The 27224-nt window shown below is 41.4% G+C and overlaps 1 protein-coding gene across 3 annotated transcripts in view; it reads right to left on the bottom strand.

Moving 5' to 3' along the window:
* Positions 1-27224, bottom strand: part of kalrna (kalirin RhoGEF kinase a) — a 167302-nt gene that overhangs the window by 65215 nt on the left and 74863 nt on the right. For all 3 annotated transcript variants that reach the window (XM_077537456.1, XM_077537457.1, XM_077537458.1), the window contains exons 18-37: positions 26570-26834; positions 23770-23936; positions 22106-22225; positions 21741-21809; positions 21488-21637; positions 21259-21408; positions 19355-19469; positions 17553-17668; positions 17039-17161; positions 15654-15836; positions 15457-15578; positions 13670-13736; positions 13215-13324; positions 9737-9806; positions 9559-9648; positions 8679-8771; positions 8492-8603; positions 8139-8329; positions 7179-7280; positions 6956-7104 (exon numbers count right to left, since the gene is read on the bottom strand). In XM_077537456.1, the coding sequence (XP_077393582.1) occupies positions 6956-7104; positions 7179-7280; positions 8139-8329; positions 8492-8603; positions 8679-8771; positions 9559-9648; positions 9737-9806; positions 13215-13324; positions 13670-13736; positions 15457-15578; positions 15654-15836; positions 17039-17161; positions 17553-17668; positions 19355-19469; positions 21259-21408; positions 21488-21637; positions 21741-21809; positions 22106-22225; positions 23770-23936; positions 26570-26834 (2564 nt within the window). The remainder of the gene's footprint in view (positions 1-6955; positions 7105-7178; positions 7281-8138; positions 8330-8491; positions 8604-8678; positions 8772-9558; positions 9649-9736; positions 9807-13214; positions 13325-13669; positions 13737-15456; positions 15579-15653; positions 15837-17038; positions 17162-17552; positions 17669-19354; positions 19470-21258; positions 21409-21487; positions 21638-21740; positions 21810-22105; positions 22226-23769; positions 23937-26569; positions 26835-27224) is intronic.

The raw sequence follows: 27224 nt of genomic DNA, 5'->3' as shown, positions 1-27224 counted from the left end.
GTTTGTTCACGCGTCGTGGCAACATTGTCTTGTCTTGGGGTGCTGTGTGGGTGTCGTTTGCTGTCCAAGCCAAAGTGTTCTCTCTACCAGGCCAAACTGTTCTTTCGTCTAAGCTAAAGAGTTCTCTTGTCCAGGCCAAAGTGTTCCCTCGTTCAGGCCAAAGTGCTCTATCGTCCAAGCCAAAGTGTCTCTCTCTCACATCCAAGCCAAGTGTCTCTCTCTCACGTCCAAGCCAAGTGTCTCTCTCTTACGTCCAAGCCAAGTGTCTCTCTCTTACGTCCAAGCCAAGTGTCTCTCTAACGTCCAAGCCAAGTGTCTCTCTCGTACCTCCAAGCCAAATGTCTCTCACATCCAAGCCAAGTGTCTCTCTCTCTCATGTCCAAGCCTCTCTCTCTCTCTCTCTCTCTCTCTCTCTCTCTCTCTCTCTCTCTCTCTCTCTCTCTCTCTCTCTCTCTCTCTCTCTCTCTCAATTCCAAGCCAAGTGTTTCTCTCTCTCATGTCCAAGTCTCTCTCTCTCTCTCTCTCTCTCTCTCTCTCTCTCTCTCTCTCTCTCTCTCTCTCTCTCTCTCTCTCTCTCTCTGTCCATGTCATGCCAAGTCTGTCCAGGTTCTGCCAAGACTGTCCTGCCAAGTCTGTCCACGTTCAGTCCAGTCACGTCAACCAGCTCCCCCTTTCCCAGTCAAGCCGTGGTCCCCAGTCTTCTCACGTCCCATCCAGTCCTTTACTTAGTCACTGAAAATAAAGTTCTTTATATTGTCCTTCCTGTTTGTCTCCCTGCCGTGTTTCTCCGACTTCGGGCCATCCACCACATCTACACACACTCACCCGTGACACAAATATAGATATCTGTATGTTATATGGTCTCTCTATATCTGTCATGGTTCGGTTCTCAGCCTGTTGTGCTTTTTTGTGTGTGTGTTCCAGTGCCAACAACGAGGGGGGCGTTCCCCAGCCCCGCACCTGCATCGCGTTGGCAATTAGGCCTTTAAAAGGACTCCGAGCTGCACAGCAAGCTGTCGGATTATTATTTGCTCATCTTCATGTCCAAGTGTTCTCCGCGTTTCCCTGTTGGTAAAGTTGTTTGAATCTGCCGTCGTCTTTAGTTTACTAGTATTCACGTGTGTGTTTCCGCGTCGCCTTTTGTTGTTATTCTCGTGTGATTGATTCCGTGTGCATTTCGTGTCGTCCTTGCCGGTTGCAAGTGATTTTGTTTTTTCTAGTCCTTGCTGTTAGCAAGTGTTTTTTGTTACGTTAGTTCTCCTTGCCGTTTGCAAGCGATTTTGGTTATGTTAGTTTTCCTTGCAGTTGCAAGCGCTTTTTGTTACATTCGTGTTCCCTGCCTTTTGCAGGAGATTTGTGTTTTCCAATTCCTCCTTGCCTTTTGCAAGTGCCTTTTGTTACTTCCGTGTCCCTCGCCTGTGTGCAGGGACACCTCTGTAAATTTCGCCTACTTGCCTGCGAGCAAGCTTTTTGCAATCGGTTTATCACCAAAAATAAATCGAGATTGTTTTCCTCTTCTGAGCCTGCATTTCTGGGATCTGTTTTTCACCGACTCAGCTGAGTCGTGTCAGAATAATCCGACCATGGATCCCGCAGACTCGGAAAGGGTGAGACGGGCTTTGGCCAGCCAGGGACAACGGGTCGGGCAAACCGAGACCACCTTGATCGGTCTTCAAGAGGTGGTCGGCGGGCTAGCTCATCGTTGTGAGGAGATGTTCGGAAAACTCGAACAGCTCAGTTCCCGCGGGGTGCAGACCCCGGAACTTCCGCGTTCGGACACTGCCATGTCGGCGCTCCCGGTTACGCATAGAGAACCTGTTTTGCCCCACCCGTCACGCTACGATGGACAGCCTGGAGGTTGCGGTCAATTTTTGCATCAGTGTTCGCTCGTTTTTGACCAGCAACCGTTGACTTACGTTCGTGGTCCGTCCAAAGTAGCGTTCGTTATGAGCCTCCTGACTGGTCAAGCCGCTACCTGGGCTATGGTGGTGAGCAACGCGCGACCAGACCTTCGGTCCTCTTTTTCCAACTTTGTGGGTGAGTTTCAACGCGTGTTCGATCATCCGGTTAGGGGGAGAGAGGCCGGGGGTCGGTTGCTAGACTTAGTTCAGGGGAAGAAATCGGTCGCTGATTATTCCATCGAGTTTCGCATACTGGCCGCCGAGAGCGGGTTTGGAGACTGTGCGTTGCGGAGTGTCTTTCGTCGAGGACTTAATACACAGCTCAAGGATGAACTGGCAGTCTGCGACGACACAAGCTCGTTAGACGGTCTCATTGAACTCACGATCCGTTTGGACAATCGGATACGGGAACGGGGCCGAGAACGCGCTGTGGAGCGGCATGGAGCAGCCGCGAACGAGGACAGGTGCAGACTCTTCCTCAACGACGCCGCCGCCCGCACCCTTTCTGGACCGCCGGACAATGGAGGGGAGCCCATGCAAGTGGGTGATGGACGTCTGCACCCAGAGGAGCGTCGTCGCCGGTGGCTCGCTGGTGCCTGCCTGTACTGCGGACAACCGGGGCATCGAGTGGCGTCGTGCCCAGCACGACCTACCCGCAAGACGCGACCGACCGCCCGACTAGGGGGCCGGGCCGATCAGCTCCTGAAGGCCGAGCCGGAAGCTGACCTGGGTAAGCACGAACCGGGGAGAACCGAACCCAACCCACCGTCGGGGTCGTCACTTAGTGATAGACGGCTAGAATTGTCGGGGGAGCTGTCGGGATACGGGTTGAGTGTTAGGGTGAGTGCGTTGATCGATTCTGGGGCGGATGATTGCTTTGTAGACCCGTGTGTGGTGGAAGCATTAGGAAGCCCGGTAGAGACCTTAGAAAAGGTTAAAAAGGTTTTCGACCTCAACGGGCACTTATTGGCGGAGGTCCGACTGTCTACCGGTCCTCTGAACTTAAAACTCTCGGGAAATCATGAGGAAAGAAGGAGGTTTTTTATTATGCCGTCCCGTTCTGCGCCCCTAGTGTTGGGCCTTCCCTGGCTACGAACCCATAATCCGGATATAGATTGGGAGAAGCCGGCTTTGGAGAACTGGAGTCCCTTCTGCCATGCCCACTGTCTGAAGTCGGCAGGAGGGACTACATCGGTGCCAGCAAGTTTAACCCCCGAACCGGTATGCCTAGACCACGTCCCCAAGGAGTATCATGATTTACGCAAAGTCTTTAGTAAAGATCATGCACAAGCATTACCGCCCCATCGTCCGTATGATTGTGCGATTGACCTGATTCCCGGGGCACAGTTGCCGGGGTCACGGTTATATCAGGTGTCCCAGCCAGAACAGGACGCTTTACGGGAATATATTAATGAGTCGCTAGCATCTGGTCAGATACGCCCGTCCAAGTCTCCCGTAGGCGCGGGATTTTTCTTCATCGAGAAAAAAGATAAGACACTCCGCCCTTGCGTCGACTACCGGGGCCTAAATGATATCACAGTTAAGAATAAATATCCCCTTCCCTTGCTCGACTCAGCGTTCGCTCCGTTACAGTCGGCCCGAATTTTTTCTAAGTTAGACCTGAGAAGCGCCTATCATTTGGTGAGAATTCGGGAAGGGGACGAGTGGAAGACTGCATTCAAGACACCACTCGGACACTTCGAGTACTGTGTCATGCCTTTTGGGCTGACTAATGCCCCAGCCGTGTTCCAATGTTTAATTAATGACGTCCTTAGAGACATGTTGAACACTTTTTGCTTTGTGTACCTCGATGATATCCTGATCTTCTCACGCGATATTCACGAGCATAGGCAACATGTCCGCCTGGTCCTCCAGCGCCTATTAGAAAACCGGCTCTACGTGAAGGCAGAGAAGTGCGAGTTCCACGCCAAGTCTGTGCAGTTCCTGGGTTTCATTATCGAGGGAGGGCAACTGCGGGCGGATCCGGTAAAAACTCAAGCCGTGGTCGAGTGGCCGACCCCCAAAACCCGTAAACAGCTACAACGATTTTTGGGATTCGCTAATTTTTATCGTCGCTTTATCAAAGACTATAGTTTACGGGCAGCCCCCCTTACTAAACTGACGTCAAGTAAAGTACCCTTTAGGTGGTCACCTGTTGCTGAAGATGCATTTCTGAAATTGAAACAGCAGTTTGTAAACCCGCCAGTGCTCATCCACGCTAATACAGATTTGTCTTTTGTGGTCGAGGTTGACGCGTCGGATTCAGGAGTGGGGGCGGTCCTGTCCCAGCGGTCGCCAGAAGACGGGAAGCTCCATCCCTGCGCCTTCTTCTCCCGGCGACTGAGTCCAGCTGAGGCGAACTACGACGTCGGGAATAGGGAACTTCTGGCAATCGTCTTGGCTCTTCAAGAGTGGCGACACTGGCTGGAGGGCGCCAAGGAACCCTTTAGAGTGTTGACGGACCACAAAAACCTGGCATACCTTCGGTTGGCCAAGAGACTCAACTCGCGGCAAGCACGATGGGCCTTACTGTTCACAAGGTTCAACTTTGTCGTGGACTACCGCCGGGGATCCAGGAACCAGAAGCCAGACGCCTTGTCCCGGATCCACGATGCGGCCACGCCGGAGGCAGAAACGGAACCGGTCCTACCCGCACATTGCTTTATGGGGGCAGTTCGATGGGAGGTCGAGAGACGAGTCATGGAAGCACAGGAAGGGATTGCTGTTCCGGAGGAGTGCCCGGCTGAGAAACTGTTTGTCCCTGAGCCGGTGCGGGCTGAGGTCCTCCAGTGGGGTCACACCTCACGAGTTGCTTGTCACCCGGGAATTAACCGGACTCTTGCCTTGGTCGGCCAGCGGTTTTGGTGGGCCGACATGAAAAAGGACGTTACTGAGTTCGTCAAGGCATGTACCGCTTGTGCGTGCGGGAAATCGTCCCACCAACCGCCGATGGGACTGTTAAGGCCGCTACCCATCCCGGCGCGGCCTTGGTCGCACATCTCGCTAGACTTTATCACCGGCCTCCCCCGGTCCAGGGGAAACACGGTCATCATGACAGTGGTCGACCGATTTTCAAAATTAACTCACTTTGTTGCCCTCGCCAAACTGCCATCTTCCTGGGAAACTGCACAACTCCTCGTTCGTCATGTCTTCCGTCTTCATGGCATTCCAGTGGACTTGGTGTCCGACCGTGGTCCTCAATTCATCTCCCAGGTCTGGAGGAAATTCTGCAAGCTGTTGGGCGCCACAGTCAGTCTGTCTTCCGGATATCACCCCCAGACCAACGGCCAAACGGAAAGGGCCAACCAGGACCTTGAAGCTGCTCTGCGATGTGTTTGCCTGCACAACCCGGAATCCTGGTCGTCGCACCTCTCCTGGATCGAGTACGCCTCGAACACTCTGCCGTCCTCTGCGACAGGTCTCTCACCCTTCAAGGCGGCGTACGGCTACCAGCCACCTCTGTTCCCTTCTCAAGAAGGTCCCGTCGAGCTGCCCACCATTCAACATCACCTCCGGCGGGCCCACAAGGTATGGCGGGAGACCCGAGCGGCGCTATCCCGTTCAGCGGCCCGCAATAAGGAGATTGCGGACCGTCGGCGGCGTCCGGAGCCTTCGTACCAGCCAGGAGACAAGGTCTGGCTCTCATCCCGGGACATGCGTCTGGCTGGCTGCTCAAAGAAGTTGGGTCCGCGCTACATCGGACCATTTGAAATACTCACCATCATCAACCCCGTAACTGTGAAACTCCGTCTGCCGCCTTCACTCAAGGTCCATCCAGTGTTCCACGTTTCCCTCCTCAAGCCAGAGACTCCCAGCCCGCTGAACCCACCTGCACCCGCGCCGCCTCCTCCCCGAGTGGTCGATGGGGATCCTGTCTACACGGTCAAAGAAATCTTGGACTCAAGGTGCAGGGGCCGGGGCTTCCAGTATCTGGTCGACTGGGAAGGTTACGGACCGGAGGAGCGGCAATGGATCCCCCGCTCCTGGATCCTGGACCCGTCTTTGCTCGACACCTTCTATGCTGCTCATCCAGATAAGCCAGGTGGTCCGCCAAGGGGCGTCCGTTAAGGGGGGGGTACTGTCATGGTTCGGTTCTCAGCCTGTTGTGCTTTTTTGTGTGTGTGTTCCAGTGCCAACAACGAGGGGGGCGTTCCCCAGCCCCGCACCTGCATCGCGTTGGCAATTAGGCCTTTAAAAGGACTCCGAGCTGCACAGCAAGCTGTCGGATTATTATTTGCTCATCTTCATGTCCAAGTGTTCTCCGCGTTTCCCTGTTGGTAAAGTTGTTTGAATCTGCCGTCGTCTTTAGTTTACTAGTATTCACGTGTGTGTTTCCGCGTCGCCTTTTGTTGTTATTCTCGTGTGATTGATTCCGTGTGCATTTCGTGTCGTCCTTGCCGGTTGCAAGTGATTTTGTTTTTTCTAGTCCTTGCTGTTAGCAAGTGTTTTTTGTTACGTTAGTTCTCCTTGCCGTTTGCAAGCGATTTTGGTTATGTTAGTTTTCCTTGCAGTTGCAAGCGCTTTTTGTTACATTCGTGTTCCCTGCCTTTTGCAGGAGATTTGTGTTTTCCAATTCCTCCTTGCCTTTTGCAAGTGCCTTTTGTTACTTCCGTGTCCCTCGCCTGTGTGCAGGGACACCTCTGTAAATTTCGCCTACTTGCCTGCGAGCAAGCTTTTTGCAATCGGTTTATCACCAAAAATAAATCGAGATTGTTTTCCTCTTCTGAGCCTGCATTTCTGGGATCTGTTTTTCACCGACTCAGCTGAGTCGTGTCAATATCATGGATTTTCTCCAATCATGGGTAGGTCTGGAACTTTCTCATCATGAATGGGGGTTCTGTATACAGTGTATTGTCTAATCTGTATATGAAAATATTCAATAAGGTGTATTTCTTTTGGAAGATGTGAAAACTTAAAATGCAATCAAACTTTAGCGCTATGCTACTAGCAGCTAACAGGCAGCATGTTTGATGGGTCTGAGGGGATAGCTGTGATGACAAGCATTAAAATTGAAATCCCGGTTCTTGTGTTATGTTAAGTCATAAATATGTCACCTCTTGGCGTTATTGCGAGGTTTGGTGAGTGTTGCAGTTTTGGGTAGATGAACAGGCTCCTTCAGGGCTCCTTTCAGGTGAGTCATCCTCTCTTGGATCACTTCCCTGATGTTCTTTATCCACTCTTGTTTGGCTTCAACACTGGATGCCTGCATGAGAACCATAAAATGTACCCCATGTATTTCTTTTTACGAAATATAAATGGCATTCATTTTCTACTTGCCTTCAGTACAGTTTTATTATCGGAGGAGGGGGTTCGCCCGGCCCAGAGTGCAAATTTACATGGATCACCTTCTATGTGCTCCGTCACCCCCAACTCTGATGTCTGCAGTAGAAATTAAGAAAGTGACATCAAATATAGATTCATGAAAGCCATCTTCTGTTATGCCTCTGGTACTCCAAAAAGTCAACTAGGCAGTTGACTCTTTGGAGTACTTTTTTTCTTTGTGCTAACTGACATCTACAGTAGCTGATGTTTTTGTAGTTCTTTTTGATATTCTTCCACAGAAACGTGCTATTCGAGTCTTTTTCGGATGTGGATAGAGAGATCACACTAAACCAATATTTGTACAAAAAAAAAAAAAAGTTTAAAATTTACTGAACTGAAGGGGTATAACCACCTTAAAATGTATAAAGCCCATCATGAAATTTTAATAATAACATTCAAATTAGATATATTGTAAAAAAATAAAAAATAAAAATAAAAAAAAGGGGGGGGCAGTGAGTACCAAATTAAAAGAGGAACGATATTTTTTCCAAACCTAAACACAGAACAAAACAAAAAGAAAAATGAATTTGAATTCAAGGTGTCAGTTTGTGGCGCAATATGGACTGTAAAACCAAAACATCTCAGTCTATCTGTATTTTTAAAATAATGTATAAAAGCGCAATTACTAAACAAAAAAATAAATTAATTAATTAAGAAAATTTAAATTCAAATTAAAAAAATAATAATACAAAAAGATACTTATATGGCACAATACATTGCTGTTGAATTAATTTCTAAAATGTGTTATGTTGACATCTTGACTGCTGGTTGTCATTCATTTTGTGTTGACCAGGGCCAGATATCACAAGTTTTACGTCTTTTGTTTAAAGAGTGACATAAAAATAAAACAAAAATGAAAAAAATAAATAAATAAATAGCATAGGCAACAATTGTTTAGAAGTGGGCCACACTCACCAGTAGTCTGTGTTTGTACTGGTACTTGGTTCTGCCCGCCGAGTCTTTGAACTCCTTGCTGAAGACCAGCGAGAATTCAAACAGGAAGAGATGACGGTCCCGCCCCTTTCGGATGAGAGAGCGCGGATCCCAAACCTGGAAACTGTCCTGCAGGATCAACTCGCCCTGCACCTCCAAGTTCTCCTCAAAACCTGGAGGGGAAGTTCATACCAACTTGAGCCTTATTACAAGTCAAGGTTTATTAAAGAGGAAATTGAACCTTTGTGCACTTGAGCAAAGGCAGTTCCTAAAGCAGTGATTGAGATGTTGCATCTATTATTGTAGAAGTGTTTTCTCTGTGGCTGGGCTGGTACCTTCCAACATGGCGAGGTGCATGGCATCGTTGGCTCTCTTGGGCACGCTGAGCATGACCTCCAGACCGTCTTTGATCTCCCCTTTACCCTCCTCGCAACATGACAGCAACTCCTACGGCGAACCATTTTACATGCAGTAAACATAGGTATAATATTACTTTTATAATTACTCTGACACCTGTCCCACCTTGAGCAGCAGCTGGTACTTGGTGATTCTCTGCACTGGCTTGATGAGGTAAGACGAGATAGAGTTAGCCAGGCCGCGTCGCTGCTGGATGTCCTGCTCACGCAATACACAAAGAATCACAAATTAATGATGTAGACTTGTAACTTTTGTATGTATTATATGTACATATTGAAATATTGAAATATTTATATGATACATGTATAATTATCATTAATATTTAGTTTTCTTTGATTTAGTTGTTTTATTGTACTGTAATTATTTTTATTAAAAGTGCTGCGAGAGCTGTTACTGATAGCTTACATTACAATACTACCCTCTGCTGGAAAATTAAGGTAACTACAAATTCATCACTGTACCACTAAACATTTGTCTTATGTAGATAGCCATTTTCTATCGTGCTTGTCCTGCCACTATTTCCCAGCTGAGTTTGGGTTTGAGGTGGAGAATACTTTGATCTAATCTCCAACCAATCACAGGACAGATATAGACAAACAAGCATTCATATTGAATGTACAACTGAGGACAATTTTGAGTCTTTCTCTAAACCTAACCTGCATATTTTGGAACGTGTGAGGAAGTCAGAGTACTCTGAGAAAAGTCACACAAGCAAGGAGAATACGTAAGCACCACACAGGAACCTGAAGATTCGAACCCTGAACCTTTTGACTGTGACACAGATGTGCTAACCACTATCACTCACCATGCTGGCCCCCTGATACACAGATAAATATTTACTTTTTTTTATTGAATTGTGTTTCTTCCATCCATTTACTGTAGCACACATTCTCTTGATGGCAACAGGTGAAGTGGAGCATATTTTTTGTAATTACTTCAATTAACTGAATAGGTTGAGGTGTCATCAACAAACTCAAATACTTACATCAAAAAAGGTGCCGGCGTGCTCTAGGATGAGCTGGCTAGAATCCGGTTTATTCTTGCAGTAATCCACGTAAATGTGGAATTTATCAGCCTGCATCAAATCAGAAGGAATGTGATGATGGTCGTTTGTGACATGTGATTAGTTTTAATATTAAACAAATGCATACGAATAGTCTTACCCAGGTGACGAAGCAATGGCCCACATCCTCGGGCAGCTGTTCATAATTGACAAGCTCTTTCAAGAAAATACTGCAAGTGCACATAGAACAAACATAGTACAGTAGTCATATATTCCCAATGATCACACTGGGAACTTATTCAGCATTACTTTTATAAACTTGTTCTCCAACAAAAACAAGCATGTCCTGACAAATCCCCCAAAAGAAAAAAATGCCAGTGAAGGCCAGAAACTTTGGGAAATAATGGATTTAAAGATGAAATCTAGCAGATGACAAAAACACTAGTTCACTTGAAGTTCATGTTGAACAGCGACAAAGTTTCCACATCACAGAGGCAGAAACACATTTGCTTTGTTAATGAGTTGTCATGTCACTAATTAGAGGTTTTTAGATGGATTTCATCTTCATAACACAACCAAACAAGCATTCGGGGGAGCAGTTACATACTTTATATGGAGATTTGGAACAAGCAGTTGGCCAATACAATATATTAACAAAGGTTGGTTTTGTCATGATCTGTTGTTATGGTTTTGTTTTGATTTGATTTTGGGTTGTCATGTTTATCCTTATGTCCCTGTTGTCATTCTCTGTCTCATCAAGTTTTATCGTGTCCACCTGTGCTTGTCATCCCGGTCCCTTGTGTCACCCAATCTCAATCTCATCCAACCTCACATTGTCACATTAGTGTATTTCATTCCATGCTTTCATTTAGTCCTTGTCGGTTCATTGGCAATGTCATGTTCTTGCCATGTCTTTCCCGGAGTATTTGTTTGCCTTTTCATTTTTGTGTAATTAAATTATTATTTTTATTTTTTTTTAGCACATACAGCACCTGCATTACCTCCTGCTTCACTCTGTTTGGGTTCACACTAGTAATGGGTAAATGAGGCATCATGTACCGTTTCGACATTGCAAAACTGTATTGATACTGTGTCAATACTGTGTCACTGAATGGGGTATATGCCAGGGAAGAGGCGGAATGTAGGCGGAAGTAGACTTCCTACTTCCGTGATTTTGCACATGAGTTTGGTTATGGTCCGGGTTGCGAAAGCGCAACCGAGGGGCACACAGTCGGAAGCACAATTCTTTTGACGCAGCCCACACGTCGCAAACCAAACCAAAACCAAAGCTGTGCAAAAACAGTCCCGCCTCTTCCGTGGCATATACCCCATTCTCACAACTGCTGGGCCTTATAAATCCATACAGTCAATCCAGTTGACAGACTCAACTAACAATGATTTGATGACCTCATACAATCATTTAAGTCATTGTATTTTCTGTTGTATTAATTTCTTCATTTAAAGTCAAAATGTTTTTGATATTTTTAGGTAGTCAATAAATGGGAAATTTGTCAAGATGAAAGAAAATATCAGTGAAAAATGTGGGTTCAAAATTCAGAATTGTCTCATCAAAAAAACAAACAAAAAAAACAACAACAAAAAACTAATAAATGACCTACATCAGGGGTGTCCAAACTACGGCCCAGGGACCATTTGCGGCCCGCCGTCCTTTTTTTAGTGGCCCGCGACATATGCTAAACATGGCATTTGACTCAGTTTAAATAAAATAAACAAAACAAAAATGTTTGGAGATGGCCAAAGTAAGAAGGGAGGGTATCGAAAAACAGGTGCCATTAAAGGTTATTTTAGTTAACTAAAATTAATGACTGCGATTGGCTGGCAACCAGTCCAGCGTGTACCCTGCCTACTGCCCAAAGACAGCTGAGATAGGCTCCAGCACCCCCCACGACCCTTGTGAGGAATAAGCGGTCAAGAAAATGGATGGGTGGATGGATGGATAAAACTAATGAAAAAAACAAAACTAAAATTCAAAAAACAATATTGTTACCGAAATACAATAAAAACGTAAATGCTTTTTAAAAAACGAAAACTAACTGAAACTACATTTCATGTTTACAAAAGTAACTAAAACTAACTATAATTATAGCAAACATGTCCTTCGTTTTAGTCTTTGGTAATTCATTTAATGCATGAGCCTACATAAATAAAATGCATAGTGTAAACAGTAAGTAAGGTAAACGAAGTGCATAAATGAAATGCATGGAGTTTTACAAGTTATCAAGATACTTTATGAGTATTAATGAGCTAAATTCCCACAGTACTTTCTAAGGAGAGGATCACCTACTGGGAAGGTATGGAAAGACAAACCCTGAAACGGAAAAATATTTGCTGACATTAGATCAAAATTGTCCCACAAGGTGAAATTCTTTCTTCCCCTTCTGGGTTCCCTATCACACTGAACTTGATGCAAATCACTGACAGAAACACTTCCTTATGAAGTTCAGTGCCTTAGTAACGGGTAATGATTAGTGATACAGCGGCTGTGTCCGTCACGTGGTATGCACGCCAAAACGCGGTTTGCTTTATGAGCTTGATGCATCGGTGTTGCCAGACCTATCACCAGTCCACACTATCCACTAAAGCTGACAGTTTAATTCTGAATTGTTTGTCTTATCAAGTCATTGTGGACAATAGTATTCTTTCAGTTTTATGGGAATGGTTTGTGGAAGTTTTTTTTTAATTTTTTTAATTTTCTTCTTCACCTCATTACACAAACCAAAAAGTATGTTTGGATGGCTTTGGTATGAATGACCAAACACCCTTTCGGATGAACAAAATGCAGATTGTAGAAGAGTCAGTTTGAAAACAAAAATGCTATATTGTCACTAAAATGATGCATTTTGTTTGAAAAATCAAGACGTAAAATATGTTTGCCATTAAAATACAAAACATTATATGGAGTTATTAAAAGGATACAACAACGATTTATATTTAGCCTCAAAATGCAATATTTCACTCTTAAAATGATGGATTTTTGTTCAAGCAGGCTAAATTCCCCATGAAAGAGTTATTTTTCCATTCAAAAACTACATTTGATGACAGAACGGTCATACAAGACCCTTTATATTGCCTCAAAGTTCAACATCTTACCATTCCCAATTATCAGTGAGAGGACAAATTTCCATAAAAACCTGAAAGACTGATTTGGCCAGGGAAGTGGTCGTTTCCTCCAGAAATGAACTATTTTTCCATGAAAACACTATTTTGAGTCAAAAATAAAAACTTGAATAGCCTATATTTTTTTTCTCCCCGAAAACACTCTTTTTAAACCAACTATATTTAAAGGCTTATAAATATGATTACTTTGCCATTAGCAACATCAGTGAAACACTTAAAGCTTGTGAGAGCTTCAAAGTGAAAGCTGTTATAGCTCTCAACATTAGTCCATGTACAGTTGTTTTTTGTAACATACTACAGTACATAATTCTGTCCAGCAATTGTTCAAAATTCATACAATTTTGCGTGGAGTTCCTTCTGTATAGAGTTCACTAGTATTCTTAAAAGTTGGAAGCTGCCATTTTTTTCCCTTCTAAAAATAGCAATATGTGATAAAGTGCATTCAATTACTAAGTAGCAATCAAATGTAAATTAACAAATACATTTCCAAAGTTCCTCACTTGTTGTGGAAGTCATAGATCTCCTGCATGTTGCCGAAAATGACATTCTCTTTGTTGGCGATGGCAGGCGGGATCTCATCCCCGCCCCTGGTCATCTCACACAAGTAGGTCTGGAATAAACATGTACGACTATCAGATAACATTTACTCTTACAAAAGCACTACCAATAAAAACACAGGACCTCCGCCAAGGTTTAAATATGTTTTGCTTCATGGTTAAAAGAGGTATAATGTCATAAGTTGCAACATACACAAAAATTACAAACTGACCAGATGGCATTTTACAGACTCATATGTTATTATGGGATTGGTTAAATTGCTACCAAATGTGTAATCTGGATCAGATGTGGACTAAATGTGACCATACATAGCAACCTGAGATTTAATTTTATTTTTAAAACAGTAGATAGGAAGTTGCTTATACATAAATCCGAGTTTTAAGGCTGGTTTTCTCACCTCTAGACATTCCTGTAGATCTCTGACGTAGGTCTTCTCTGTCTGCAGGAGTTCGGCCATGATGAACCTAAAGAAAGACGATTTTTACATATAGAGCCCATTTGAAACGGGAAATAAAACCCCTCAGAATACAAACTAGAATTTCAAGAAAAATAAAGTGGAAGACAAGATGAGACAAAGCAGTGCTTTTTTTGCTCTGTGTATATGTATCGGTATATGCATACATGTATTTAGCTACATGTATACTATAAGTAAAGCAATGCCATGATAATCCAGAAAGGAAATGGTAATACCCATAAAACTAAAAAAATAAATAAAAATGGCGAGTGGTCACATAAGGTTCGTTGTTGATGTTTTTAGCATTTAGTATACTAATAGTTACTTGTAGGCAAAGTAAGGCACCTTTCATATACATAGGAAATTCAAAGTGCTTCACAGAAAACAAAGAACAGTGAGCAACACGTACAAGACTAATTAATTAAAATCAGAGTAAAATACCAAAAAATAAAACCATGATTAAAATGATAAATAAAGCAAAGGGAAAAACAAGTAAATGATCTAAATAAAAGACCAACGGCTGCTATACTGTAACGAAAACAGAAAAAGTCGAAGAAAAAAGCAATTTTTTCAACTGGGATCTGGAAGTGGCTGGTTGGTGCACATTTAAGACAATCAGGGAGCTGGTTCCATTTAAGTGAAGCTCAGTGGCTAAAAAGCACCACCACTAAGCCAAGCAGCATCACCGTTTAGTCCTGAATCAATATATTACCAAGTGACCACTTCCAAGGGATCGCAGTGCCCTACTGGGTTTATTTTGGTCAAGGAGATCAGACATGCATAATGTTTTCTAAACTAACAGAAACACTTTAAAATCAATTCAGTAGGTAACAGGTAGCTACTAGCCAGTGTAGGGATTTAAGAATGGACTGTACATGAGATCTGTGAATCTTTCTCTTTGTTTGAAAGATGATAGAAAGCTTAAAGTTATGGCCTTGACATGAATCTTAAAATTCAGATCAGAGTCAATTACAACACCAAGGTTTTTAACTTGAGGTTTTGTCTTTATACCCTAAGAATCAAGCTAGGCAGTAAACACCTTCCTTTCATTTTTGTAGCCAAAAACAATAACTTCAGTTCAGTTGTATCTTTATTAAGCAGTATGGAATTAGATTTCATTCGTTTATGGGATCATATTTTAATCTATGGGACCATCGTCACTCGGTGACAAAGGTAAGTCAATCATCTGCATAACTATGATGGGCAACATCGTTGTGAATGACCTACCAAGCGTAAGCATGTACATGTTAAATAAAAGTGGGCCAAGTATCGCACCCTGGGGGACTCCGCATGTCATAATGTCCTGCTCAAATGTTGAATGGAAACAACATAACCCCTGACTTCGAGATACAGCTGACGACCGTACCCGCAAGTCTTACCCACTTTTCCCAGTCTGTCAAGAAGAATTTGGTGGTCACCATTGTCAAAGGTTGCACTGAGATCAAATGAAATTTTACCGAAGTCCGTTTTGACCCAGATGTGAAAACTTGCGCAGTCACTGAACAGGTGTGACCCATTAAATTATGCGGATGCCTGCAAGTGTGAAGCTTTCCTGAGACGTGTGAATTCCATAGAGAACCATTTGGAATGTATTTCACACTTCAAATGTTAATACAAGGCAAAGCGAACCTGGACCAATTTGTGTTCACATTGCGAGTTCAGTTCAAGAGACGATTTTGCAAAAATGCTGACTCATGACTCTGATTTATTTGTTTCCGAGTTGTACTCACTCTTTCTTTCTCGCCGACTTCCTCTTCTCCTCGTTTACCTCATCGTTGGGCTCCCGCAATTTGATCTCGGGGTCATCTGACAAGCTGGCGGGAATAATATCCAACTCTAAGTCTTTGTTGTCCTGAAGATGGAAACAAAAAGTATTCCATGACTAAACAGTTACATGTATGACAAGTAACCGCGGAGATATTCCCACCTCGGAAGAGACGCCCAGGCTCCTCTCCAGGCTCTCCTGGTACTTGGCCATTCGCAGGGAGAAATCGCGGTAACGGCGGTCTACTGTGCTCACCCATCGCTTCAGCTCCACGACGTGGACGTGACCTTTCTCCACAAGATTGTCGGCCAGCTGGATCAAGAGCTTCACCTTCTCCTTTGTTTGCTAGTGACACAAACACACAAACACTGGCTCACTTTTGTATTTGGGCTCTCACCATGGGTTAAATAAGGTATCCCCGTCCATTCCGAAAAATTAGGACCATTTTACACTGTAATGCAAGGATCCCCAAGCTAGGAGTCCACTCTTAACTCTTTTACTGCCAAACGTTATCCAAGAAGACAACCACAAGAATGCCATCAGAATATTGTGCACTATGACTACATAAACATGGTGGATTCCATATGAAGGATTGGATTCCATTCTCTCATTAGAAAACAAAACAGTATGATTCCACCTTATTCTGTTCTTTAGTAATCCCCATTTGAAAATAAATAATTTGAGTGATAGCACGTTATAATGGGGGAAAAAAAAAAGAGGAAAAAAAGCGTTTTGTGAAATGATACATTTTATGCTCAACAGTGACTTTGACGCTAATATTTGGTTAGTGGCGCTCTATGAATTAGATTTAATGTGACAACCGATTTGATCATTCTTTGAAAACACATTTCTTAAGATCCACCATGTTTTTATGTAATTTGATCCACAGGACTCAACTGAAGAGAGATACAATGCTGCCATCTGCTGGCCATAGTGTTTTTTTTTCTTTTCTTTTTTTTTCTTTTTCAACTAATTCCAGAAACCAGAGCTGCAGAAGACGTGGTGCCCATTGGGGAAAAAAACAAAAACAAAAACACAGTTGACGTCAATTAATGTTATTGTCAGAACTCGTTGGGATTTCCGTTAACGTTAATTACCGTTCTTGGCAGGAAAAGAGTTAAAAGTTACAAAGGAGTGATCGGAACACACTGCAAAAAGTAAAAAAGTAACTATTTTTTTTTATAAAATATATATATATATTTTAAGATAAAAATTTAATCTCATGAGAATAAACTGGTATTTTTTCTATATAAATGTCATTTGTGAAAAAAAGTTGAAAATTTTACAGGCATCATGTCATGTATTCATCTGTTTTCCTGATGTAAAATTTCAACGTTGTTTTTCTTATAATAATAATAATAATAATAATAATAATGATAACTACTACTACTACTACTACTACTAATAATAATAATAATAATAATAATAATAATAATTATAATAAATATGAAACTATTCTGGATCCCATTAGAACAGATGTGGAGTAGTACTTAATGAAGTGACCTTGTAAGCCAAGAGCAACACACGCACGCACACACCCAATGTACCTTGGCAGTGAGTCTAAAGTGGTGATGGTCGTTGAGGAGCTGCTGTGTTTCCTTGCTGCCGTCACCAGGTGAAACGTGCGTAGCCAAATAAACCTCACCTGTCTCCTGGATCCATTCTAAAGCCTGCGCACACACATACATACACACACGCACAAACGTAAAATATATTATATGATAGTGGCTCTTAAGAAAATGTTCCCATCATAAAATACACCAGATGTGATGTCTCTTCGGTGCTGAACTTTAGCTCAAAGTTTGCACACACACCGAAGTTTGTCTTTGTATCATCGTGGGGACTTCTCATTGACATAATGCCTTTCCCTAACCTCAACCATCAAAAATGATTGCCTACCCCAACTCCTTACCCTAACCTCAACCATAACCCAATTCAAACCCAAACTCTAAAACCAAGTCTTGACCCTCAAAAAGAGGTCCCCACAATGGTATTTAAACCTGGAAAAACGCGCGTGTATGGGCCCCACAATGTAGCAGACAAACACACACACGCACGCACCTGCTTGGCGCTGCGTTCAAAGACGAGATACTGTTGACACTGGTCCAGCCTTCTCTTCTTCAGAGTCCAGAAGTGCAGCACTCTGTTCTCCCTCTGCAGCAGCTCATTCAGAATAGCTGAAAACAAATTCAACAAGTCTTGCCTTGGTCGATTGCTCATAGAAATACTTTGCAACACACTTTGCTACCGGTAGTTTTCTCAACCTTTTTTCACCCCTTGTCGGATCAAAATCTTGACCCAAAGTTCTGGGTAAAATCCTCAACCCAATGCACTGGATATACAGGAAATAATCCGGAATTGTGTTGGGTTAGCGCAGTGCTTCTCAATTATTTTCTGTCATGCACCCCCCCCCCCAAGTAAGAAGAAAACATCCCACCTGCGACTATAAATAGTATCATTTGTCTGTAAAATTGTTATAAGCACACCTCTGCATATGCATAACACTGTATCCATATTAACGTATAAGAGAATTAAAAAAAAAGAAAGAATTATGGACCAACTTACAACAAAGAATAGCTTTATTAACTGTAACGAATGAAAAGATTTAAAGTGCATCTGAAATTCAAACATAAAATTAAATCCTTAATTAAAGCATAAACATTTTTTGATTGACCATGTCAAACCATATGATACGTAAAAATAAAATTACATAAAATCAATAAATAATAACGCATTCAAACTGATCACCAACATTAACTCAGGCGCACAATATTTAAAAAAAAAACAAAAAAACTTTAACCCGCAAAACAAAAATACATACAATAATTTGTGCTGAATTTTTTTTTTTTTTTTTTTTTTTTTTTTGCTGTGTGCAAAGCATGCATGCTTGGTGCAAACAAAACCCCTACACCACCGTGCGAATGCTCCCTGCGCACACTCTTCCAATAATGACAGCTCCACTGCCCCCTAATGTAGTGGAGGTGCAATTGCACTTTATTCTAGGACAGTAAAAAAACATCAAAATAAAAAAATAAAAAAGCATGTTCCCCAAGGTCAAACGCGCCCCCCTTGATGGAGCCTTGCGCCTCCCTGGGGGGGCCCGCCCCACTATTTGAGAAGCACTGGGTTAGCTTGACCCAACAGTTTTAAGAGTGTGTCTTCTTTCTGCTAGTTTTCTACTGTTTCAAGTTATTGGCTTTCACCATTTTTTGTTGTGTTTTGTTAACTGTGTTTCTCACATTGGGCGTTTTTTCACCAACAAGCCCAGGAACTTTGAGTTCTGGGTAAAGAGAGTTCTTGGTTGTAAAAGTTCAGCAGAGGATTTAGAATTGTGTTTCCACAGCGTCTTCGAGTTCTCGGTAATGAAGTAAAATGAGTTTGATTGAACCCAGCTGATGTAAAAACAACGTCTCCAAATTTGACCAATCAGCCGTGGCCATTGCAACCCGCCCCTTCAAAGTTCCTGCCTGGCTCAACAAGACCTTGCTGCTGATAGTACTTGGATGGCCGCTGGGAAATTTAATTACCCTGGTAATTGTTGTTGGTGGAAAAACACAAGAACTGAATTTTACCAAGGTAAACTGAAAAGTTCTCCAAAAGTTCCAGCGGTGGAAAAACGACTATTGTCAGGTTCCCTTGGGAAATAAACTCTGTTATTTTCCTCAATTCATTTGCCTTGGGGTTAAAAAATTGTCATCTATGTGCCATTAGATTAATAGAATTTCAATTCATTTCACTGGAGAAATTTGATTTGAGATATAAGTAATTTGAGTAACCCGCTTGGTCACAAAATGAATGAAACTTGTAAGTCAAGTTAGAACGGTATTAAAATGTTGTGGTTGTGTAAATGTGTATCGTTTTACCTTTGACCTGCTGCTCAGGCCCTCTTGCATGACTGGCGGCTCCTGGGATGCTCACATTGTTCCTGTGGATGTACTTGAGGAAAACCTCAGCGTTCCTACGGGCCAGTGTGCATGCCTGAGGACCAGTGGCACACAATTAAAAAGCTAACAAACTTCTGATACACGTCATTCATGACAGGCTCACATCACCATATATATGAAATTGAGCATTTCGTAACTACTGGTTTTCAGGTTTTAACTATATTTTACCTATTACCGATTAAGTTTATTATTTAATATTTATATTTGATTATTTATTATAAAATATTTATTTATTTATTTATTTATTATCTCATTTCATAATTTTAATTTATCATATCATACTTACCTTATTGCTTATCATATTGTTATAGACTAAGTAGTTGTACCATATCTAATCACAATCACTTTAATTGTATCATATCTTACGTAATTGTATCATATCACACCGTATATATTTATTGCATCACGTCGTATCTTACCCACCTTATGTTAGATGTTATCAGAGTATCTCTTAGCAACTTTTTTGCACATTTCACACATATAGCATCATATAATATTGCATATTTTATCATATCTTATTTAACAGTAACCAATTATTTGGTCATATCATACTAAGTCATCATTTTACCACTACATAGAATTGCATGGTATGGCATCCCATAGTATCATTACGTCTCCTATCTTCATCAGCGTTATTTCATGTTTTAAAACATTGTTTTGTATCACATATTAGCCACATTATTTCATATCTTATTGTAACCTATGGTGAGTGCTTAATTATCTCATGTGATAGGATAGCATGTACAGTATCATATCCTACATAAATTATTTCATTTGTTTATTTTGTGATTGAGACATGTGAATTCAGGGTTGGAAGCTGTAATGTAAATTTAATCTAATCCCAAACTGATCCAGATTGGGCACAAGATAAATTTAACGAAGTGAAACAATCCAACAGTCCAGAAACTAATATCACTTATAATGTATAACGTTGTATTTGTTTATTATCTTATTCTATTGTGCTACCCAAGAACAAGGTTATTTTAGTTAACGAAAACTAACGAAACAACTAAAACAAAAATTCAAAAAACAATTTCGTTAACAAGATAAAATAAAAAGGAAAATACTTTTTAAAAAAACGAAAACTAACTGAAACATTTTATGTTTATAAAACTTACTAAAACTAAATATAATTATAGCAAACATGTCCTTCGTTTTAGTCTTTGGTAATTAATTTAATGCATGAGCCTTTGGGGATGATTTGAAATGTGATTTTAAGCAGATTTATTTTGATATTAACTGGAAAAAAGATGTTTGACAAACTAAAACTAAACTAAAACTAAGCATTTATTAAATAACAAAAACTAATACAAATTAACAGAACCACCCTGAAAATTAATTAAAACTAACTAAATTTTAAAAAACTAAACTCAAAATCGAAATCAAAACTAACTAAAATGACAAAATCCAAAATTATAATAACCCTGCCCAGGCAACGAAGAGGTGACAATATTTTAATATTTAAGCCTTGGCCATGTTGTGACTGTGTTTTTGGATTGGGTCCTTTTGATGTTGTCGGTTGCTATGCAGTTGCTATGGACTTGTGTTTGTCTCCCTTATTTTGTCTTATAGGCACACATTTGTCAGTACGTCAAGGTTTCTTTGTCAAGTTTTTTCTTCAAGGCCATCTCCATCCAGTCCTGCTCTTTGTGGTTGTTTTTTATTTTTGTATTCTACATCCAGTCCTGCTGTTGTTACTCGTTATTTTTGACTCTCTGCTTTTCAACTTCCGTGTCCTGTCTGCTTTTGGGTCCAAATTCCACACCATACGTGACAAAGTTGATGTTATCTTGTCGATAGTGAAATGTGAGGCGTGAACTGACCTTGAGGAAGGCTTCTTTCTGTTCCAAGTGTTTGCTGATCAGAGGCACGAGGTGGTCACAGTCGGCCGGCGTTCCCACTTTTTCGTGAGTTCCGCACCAGTCCTCGTCCCGTCGGTATTCCTGCTCCAGACTCTCCAACACGCTACAAACCTAGACAACGTGCATAGCGTCCTCATTAGCGATGCTGTGACTGTGAGTGAGTCAGACACCAGCGAGCGTGCGTGTGTACCTGTTCGGACGTCTTGTAGAAGGCCACCGAGGCGTTGACCAGCTTCAGGCGGTCCTCCATTTTCAGCATCAGTTGCTGCCAGTGGACGGCCACTTTCTCAGCGCAGCTGCGAATGGCCTCTGGGTCATAGTGGCCGGCCTGAAGCATCATCTGGAACCAGGAAGGCCCAATGAATAATTCCACTGATTTTTATAATATATATAAATGTCTCTTTAATTAAATTTAATTTAATTTTAGTTCATGAAAACCTCACCTCTGCTTTCTGCTGGACTTGCAGAGCACTCTGATGGGTCTTCTGGAGGGAGTTAGCATGGAACAGAGACTAAAAGAGAAATAATAGGAATAATAGGAAATGATTTAATGAATTAATTGAAACAACAGACAACATGATTATTTGATTCAATGTGTGCATAGTGTTGCGTCTGATGTGTGTGCCTGTGTGAATGTGTTTTAAGTTCAAAAGAGTGTGTGGGTGTATGACAGATTGCACATCTGCTACTGTTGAAAACATGTAGAAACAATTATTGCTCAAGTACAGTTAGACTGGCAGAAGCCGTCATTTTATGCATGTGTGTGGGTGTTGTGTGTTTGCGTGTGTGCGTATGCACATGAACGGACCTCTATCGCCATCTGGAACTGTTCATGTTCCCTCTGCAGCTGCTCGGCTTCAGACAACGAGCTGGCATTCACCATGCTGGCGTTCAACATGGACTCGCCATTACGGATCCATCCAAGCACCTTCAGGGTACAAAGAGGAGATGATACAGTAAGTGATCTGCAAGAGCACATTTTTTCCATCTTCCACTAAAAATCAACTCCTATCAGGATGCTAAAAGCTTAATGTCAATGTATCAATGTGTAAAATAGTATGGAAGGATTTGTTTGATTTTTTAAAGGGTGTCAGGCGATTAAAATTTGTACTCCTAATTACTCCAATAGTTAACTCACGATTAATTAAAAATTCTATATCTGTTCTAAATGTACAATAAAATGTACAATAAAATATTATCAAGTTTTCATACTCTTGTTTACAAAAACGTGTCAAAAAATGTTAAACTAATAGAAATATGGCTGCATCTTTTTGTCATTGATACAGTCATTTCATAATAATTCATAAAATCAAGTTAAAATTAAAAAGATGTACTGTACTGTAAAAAAAAACGGTGATATTGATTTGTGTTAAGGTCATTTTCAGCCACTAGATGGCATAATTGCACTCATAAGACGGTGACAGCTCAGTTTATTTTTCTTTTCATATTAAGAGCTATCTAATCTTTAACGTGAAGTAACTTGTGAAATTCTGCACATTTTTAAAATTGTAATATACGACTTGGCCCCAGCCTCCACAAATATATGCATTATTATTAAATTTATTACTGCTAAATTTTGACAAACACGTGTCTGCCTGCGTTGCAAATGGAAATCCCCAGTCATTAATATCGCAATACAAAAAATTAGTGGCATTAAAGAAATTTTAAATTAACTAAAAAAAAAAGCACTTATAAATGACACCCCTATTTTTTATATATATTATTGAATATGAATACCCTACAAGTGTATTAAAATTATATGAGTAATACGGGGTAGGACTAGATCCATTCTTGTCCTGTTGAATGTTGAATGTCTGACGCCGTTCACTTGCAATTAAACGTTTGAATCTCAGGAAAACCAGTGGTTGATGGATGAAAATGAGTTGCCAAACTCCACACATTGCGGAACAGTTAAACCAGTTTTGGCCGCGTTGCTCGGCGTGTCGCAGGCCGGACATGCATGATTTTGGAATGTGGGAGGAAGCCGGAGAACCCAGAAAAAAAGCCACACGAGCACAAGAAGAATATGAAAACTCCACACAGGAAGGCTCGAGCCAAGATTGCAACCCTCGGAAGTGTGACAAGAATGCAAAATCCAAATTAGGATTGTCAAATTTGGACAAAAGTTTGCACTCTACTGAGTGATTCTTGTTCTTTAAGATCAGTATTTCATGATTGAAAGGGCGTTTTTATGCGATTCATCACAGTTCTGTGTCCAGAGACAAAACTACCTATCAGAAATGTAGACCATGATTTGCAGAAGCGAAAAGCGGCGACGCAGCGGCACGTTTATTAGCAATTTGCCATAAAAGCTGATCAATAATTCAGTTGCCTCCATCCGCAACTGTGGCAGTATGCTTCCGATCGGAGCTTGTCATATATTTATCGAGCCACAGCAACTTTTTTATGGTAAAGTGCAAATATTTCTTCATAGTGCCATTAAATTTGCTACCACACAAGAGATGTGCGTACCTGTTTGACCTCAGCCTGCAAGTGACGCAGTTGAAGGCTTTGCTCCAGTCTAGCATGCGTGTGCTGGGCGCTGAGCTCCACTTCCTGCTGCTTCTCGTGCAGGAACTCCAGCAGCTCCTGAACCTGAGACGCCAAGTCCATGTCCTTCTCCCCTGTCAGCTCAATGCCTGGCAGACACAATTGTGACAATCATCGTTTTTTCGTGATATTTTTCGGCGGAGAATATTGGCACTTGTGTGTTTGTCAGTCGACACCCTATTAGCGAGGAGATTTGAACCATTTCTTCTATTGAACGGGAATTTGAAGTTACTCAAAATCAGCCAAACTCATAGGTGATAGAAAATTGCAGTTGTTTGTTTACATTCAACCTTCAGTTTCTGACACTGCAGCCAACGAGAGTGGGATCATGTGTGCTGTAATTGCGAGATTACAATTTCAGTATACTGTGCCTCATACTGGTCAGTGCAATTGTGTTGTTCTCTCTTGTGTACGAAAAGCACCACACGACATATTAGACTGAGAAACGACAGGGAATAAAACTCCTGCTGTCAGCCAAATGCCAACGTGATGTCTGCTCTGCCTGTAAGTTTTAAATTGAATATAAAATGTATTTAATAAGTGAAATGCGCATTAAGTTTGCGCATACCAACTATCCTATCAATTTGAATGGCGGAGATTAGAGTGGTGACAATCTTTGCGTAACTGTACACTTTAAAGCTTGCAAGTCAATTTACCCGATGTCAGTAAACCACATGCTATGCATGTTAATAAAAAAAAAACAGCAACTTTCCAGCGGCTGAAACATTTCTATCAGAGCTGATTCCATTGGCTCCAATTCATTTTCAATGACCGTTTGGTAGTTTCACCTACCTAAAAACTACCCATAATGCACCTTGAATTACCCATAATGCACTTTGATTTCGAGATGCGCACTTCGCTTATTATTCATATATAAATGTTTTAATATATATATTTTTTTTTTTTATATGAGCACATCCACAAGCCGGATGAGAATGGATAGATGGTGGCTTGCGTCTTGTAAGAGAAGCTTGTGTGTAATGAAGTTACCTCCAGCCGGCAATGCCAAATACTACAATATTTTAACCAATAAGAGCATAATTTCACTTTTTTTTCCCACATTATAAACTAGCAATTAAACATAGCCAAATTTTGGGGTGCTGTTGTGAGTGTGCAACAATATATGATAGTAGTACAGCATAACCATCTTGAACAAAGCGGTGTTTCCATCCAACAGCAATAATATATAAACTATGAGTAAATACTGCCACATGATAGTATAGTATATCCCTTTGGCCACACCTGCATATACTGCAAATTTGGTGTCCAATTCTGCCGCTGACATCACACCAAGAGATGAAAAAGGGTTTTTCAGGGGCAAATAGTTATCTACAGATCTTCAGAACATATTGATGTCATTGAAAACAAATGTCAGTTCATTCTTCCTGAGTAAAAAAATGGTTGGTTAGTGAAAAATGGACCACTACTCTCACTCCTTTAACTCATTAGCTCCCAAAAACGTGTAAATACGTCATATTTTAAATGTTTTAAGTATCCCAAAGACATATTTATACGTTTTTTTGTTTTGTTTTTTATGCCAGAGCATAGAGATGGCTTTGATGCAGTCTCTCTACTGCAGAAAATGGTTGAGTGGCAGCAGAGTACAAGAGATCAACCAGGCCATGTTAAAACAAGCTAATTACCCCACAGTTCTAAGCAGAATTGTGAAAAAAGATGAGACTTAGCTATGTTCTATTGCTAATTGCTGCACATCGGAAACAGATAGGAATATACTTTTTTTTCCCTGATTAAAGAAGAGACTCTAGTCTCTCTTTTGGTATGTTCCATATTTTTATAGCAATAGAACATAATGTTTCGCGGGCCTTGAAAAATCAGTCAAAATCCAGGAAAACACTGAAGTGAAAATGGTTGGGAGTGAATGAGTTAAGGGAAAGAAATATCTGAGGTTTGCATGCAGACCAAGGTCCAAGTCAACAACACAGAACAAGGCAGAGTGATAGACAGGGTTAATGAGAATGCAAATGAAATAGGGGGGAAAAAATGATAAAATAAAACAAAACAAAAACAAAAGTACAGCACATAAGCAGGAAGGAGGATAGCCCTTGAAAAGTAATGGACATGACTGGAAGACATTATGTAATTGAAGTATCTAAGCATACTATCAGTTGATGGAACAATCCAGAAATAAGTTAGAATAACAATAGTCAAATCTGCATTTGAAAGAAAGATAAGCATACTGACATAAAAATGACTACTACCCAAAGAACCAAGAATGAAGACTCATGAAGTGCTTTTGTCTGGACTGTGGCCTTTTATGGAGCACAGACATGGATGCTACAGAAGAAAGAGGATATGATTGATGCACTGGAGATGTGTGTGGTTTTGGAGTAGGATGTTAAGAGTGACACAGGAGATGAGGAGAAAAAAAGAAAACGTATTACAGGAAGTTGGAGTGAAAAAAGAACTTCTGAAAATGTTGAGTAATTGAGTTTATAATGTACATAATTGAAGTAAAGATAGAAGGAAATGGGGAAGAGGAAGAAGAAAAGATACTGGTAACTCTCGGGGGAGAACTGAAAAGGATGGCAGAAGATAGCGAGGGGTGTATTATGTCAGACCTGGAGGAGGATCTACATAGACAAGAGGATTTGTGCTCATTTCAGTGTTCAACTCAATAATTGGTTTGTAATGCTCCCAGCCAATGATCAAAGCAATTCATTCGCTTCGAAAGACAGCCATGAAAAGGGACTGAGGATCCTACCCGAGGCCTGCACCTCCATGATATACTGGTGCAAGTCTTGGCCTTGCTGCATCACTTCATAAGTCATGTTGTTCATGGCTGCCTTTCTCTCGGCATGCCTCTTCAGCCTCTGCTCAGCCAGGCCGATGTCCTCCGTTCCGCCAGATGAAGTGCCGCTGCTCCCCCCGCTGCCACCACTATTACTGCTGCTGCTGCTGCTCGAGCGTCCCGCATCGTTCAGTTGGCGAGACAGGTCCTCATTCCAGGCGTCTAATTCAGCCGTCACCTGAGCAAACGCATCATTCGTTGGATCAACAAGCTTGTACTGCAAGTTTGAAAAAGCAATGGAAGCGTGACGACATCAACCAGCAGACCAAACTAGCTGATGGCCAAAATGGGCTGTTTTATGTATTTAAAAAATAAATAAATAAATAAAATTATTAAAAAAAAATATTTGTATGTTAATTTTTACTCAAATGTACCAAAATTTGCTTAAAAAATAAATGTTTAAAAAAATAAATACCAACATAAATGGTGGTATTTATTTAGTTTTTTTTTGTTTTTTTGTTTGTTTTTTTTGTTCCAAAAAGGCATTTCATATTATAAACATTTGTAGGAAAATGTGGCAGTGCTGAACTTCTTTTTACACTTATATAACAATTAAGGATGTTGGCAA

Source organism: Festucalex cinctus, chromosome 11, assembly GCF_051991245.1.
Source record: "Festucalex cinctus isolate MCC-2025b chromosome 11, RoL_Fcin_1.0, whole genome shotgun sequence".
Lineage (NCBI taxonomy): Eukaryota > Metazoa > Chordata > Actinopteri > Syngnathiformes > Syngnathidae > Festucalex > Festucalex cinctus.
The sequence above is the reverse complement of the archived record's forward strand: the minus strand, read 5'-3'. Positions and strand labels throughout refer to the sequence as shown.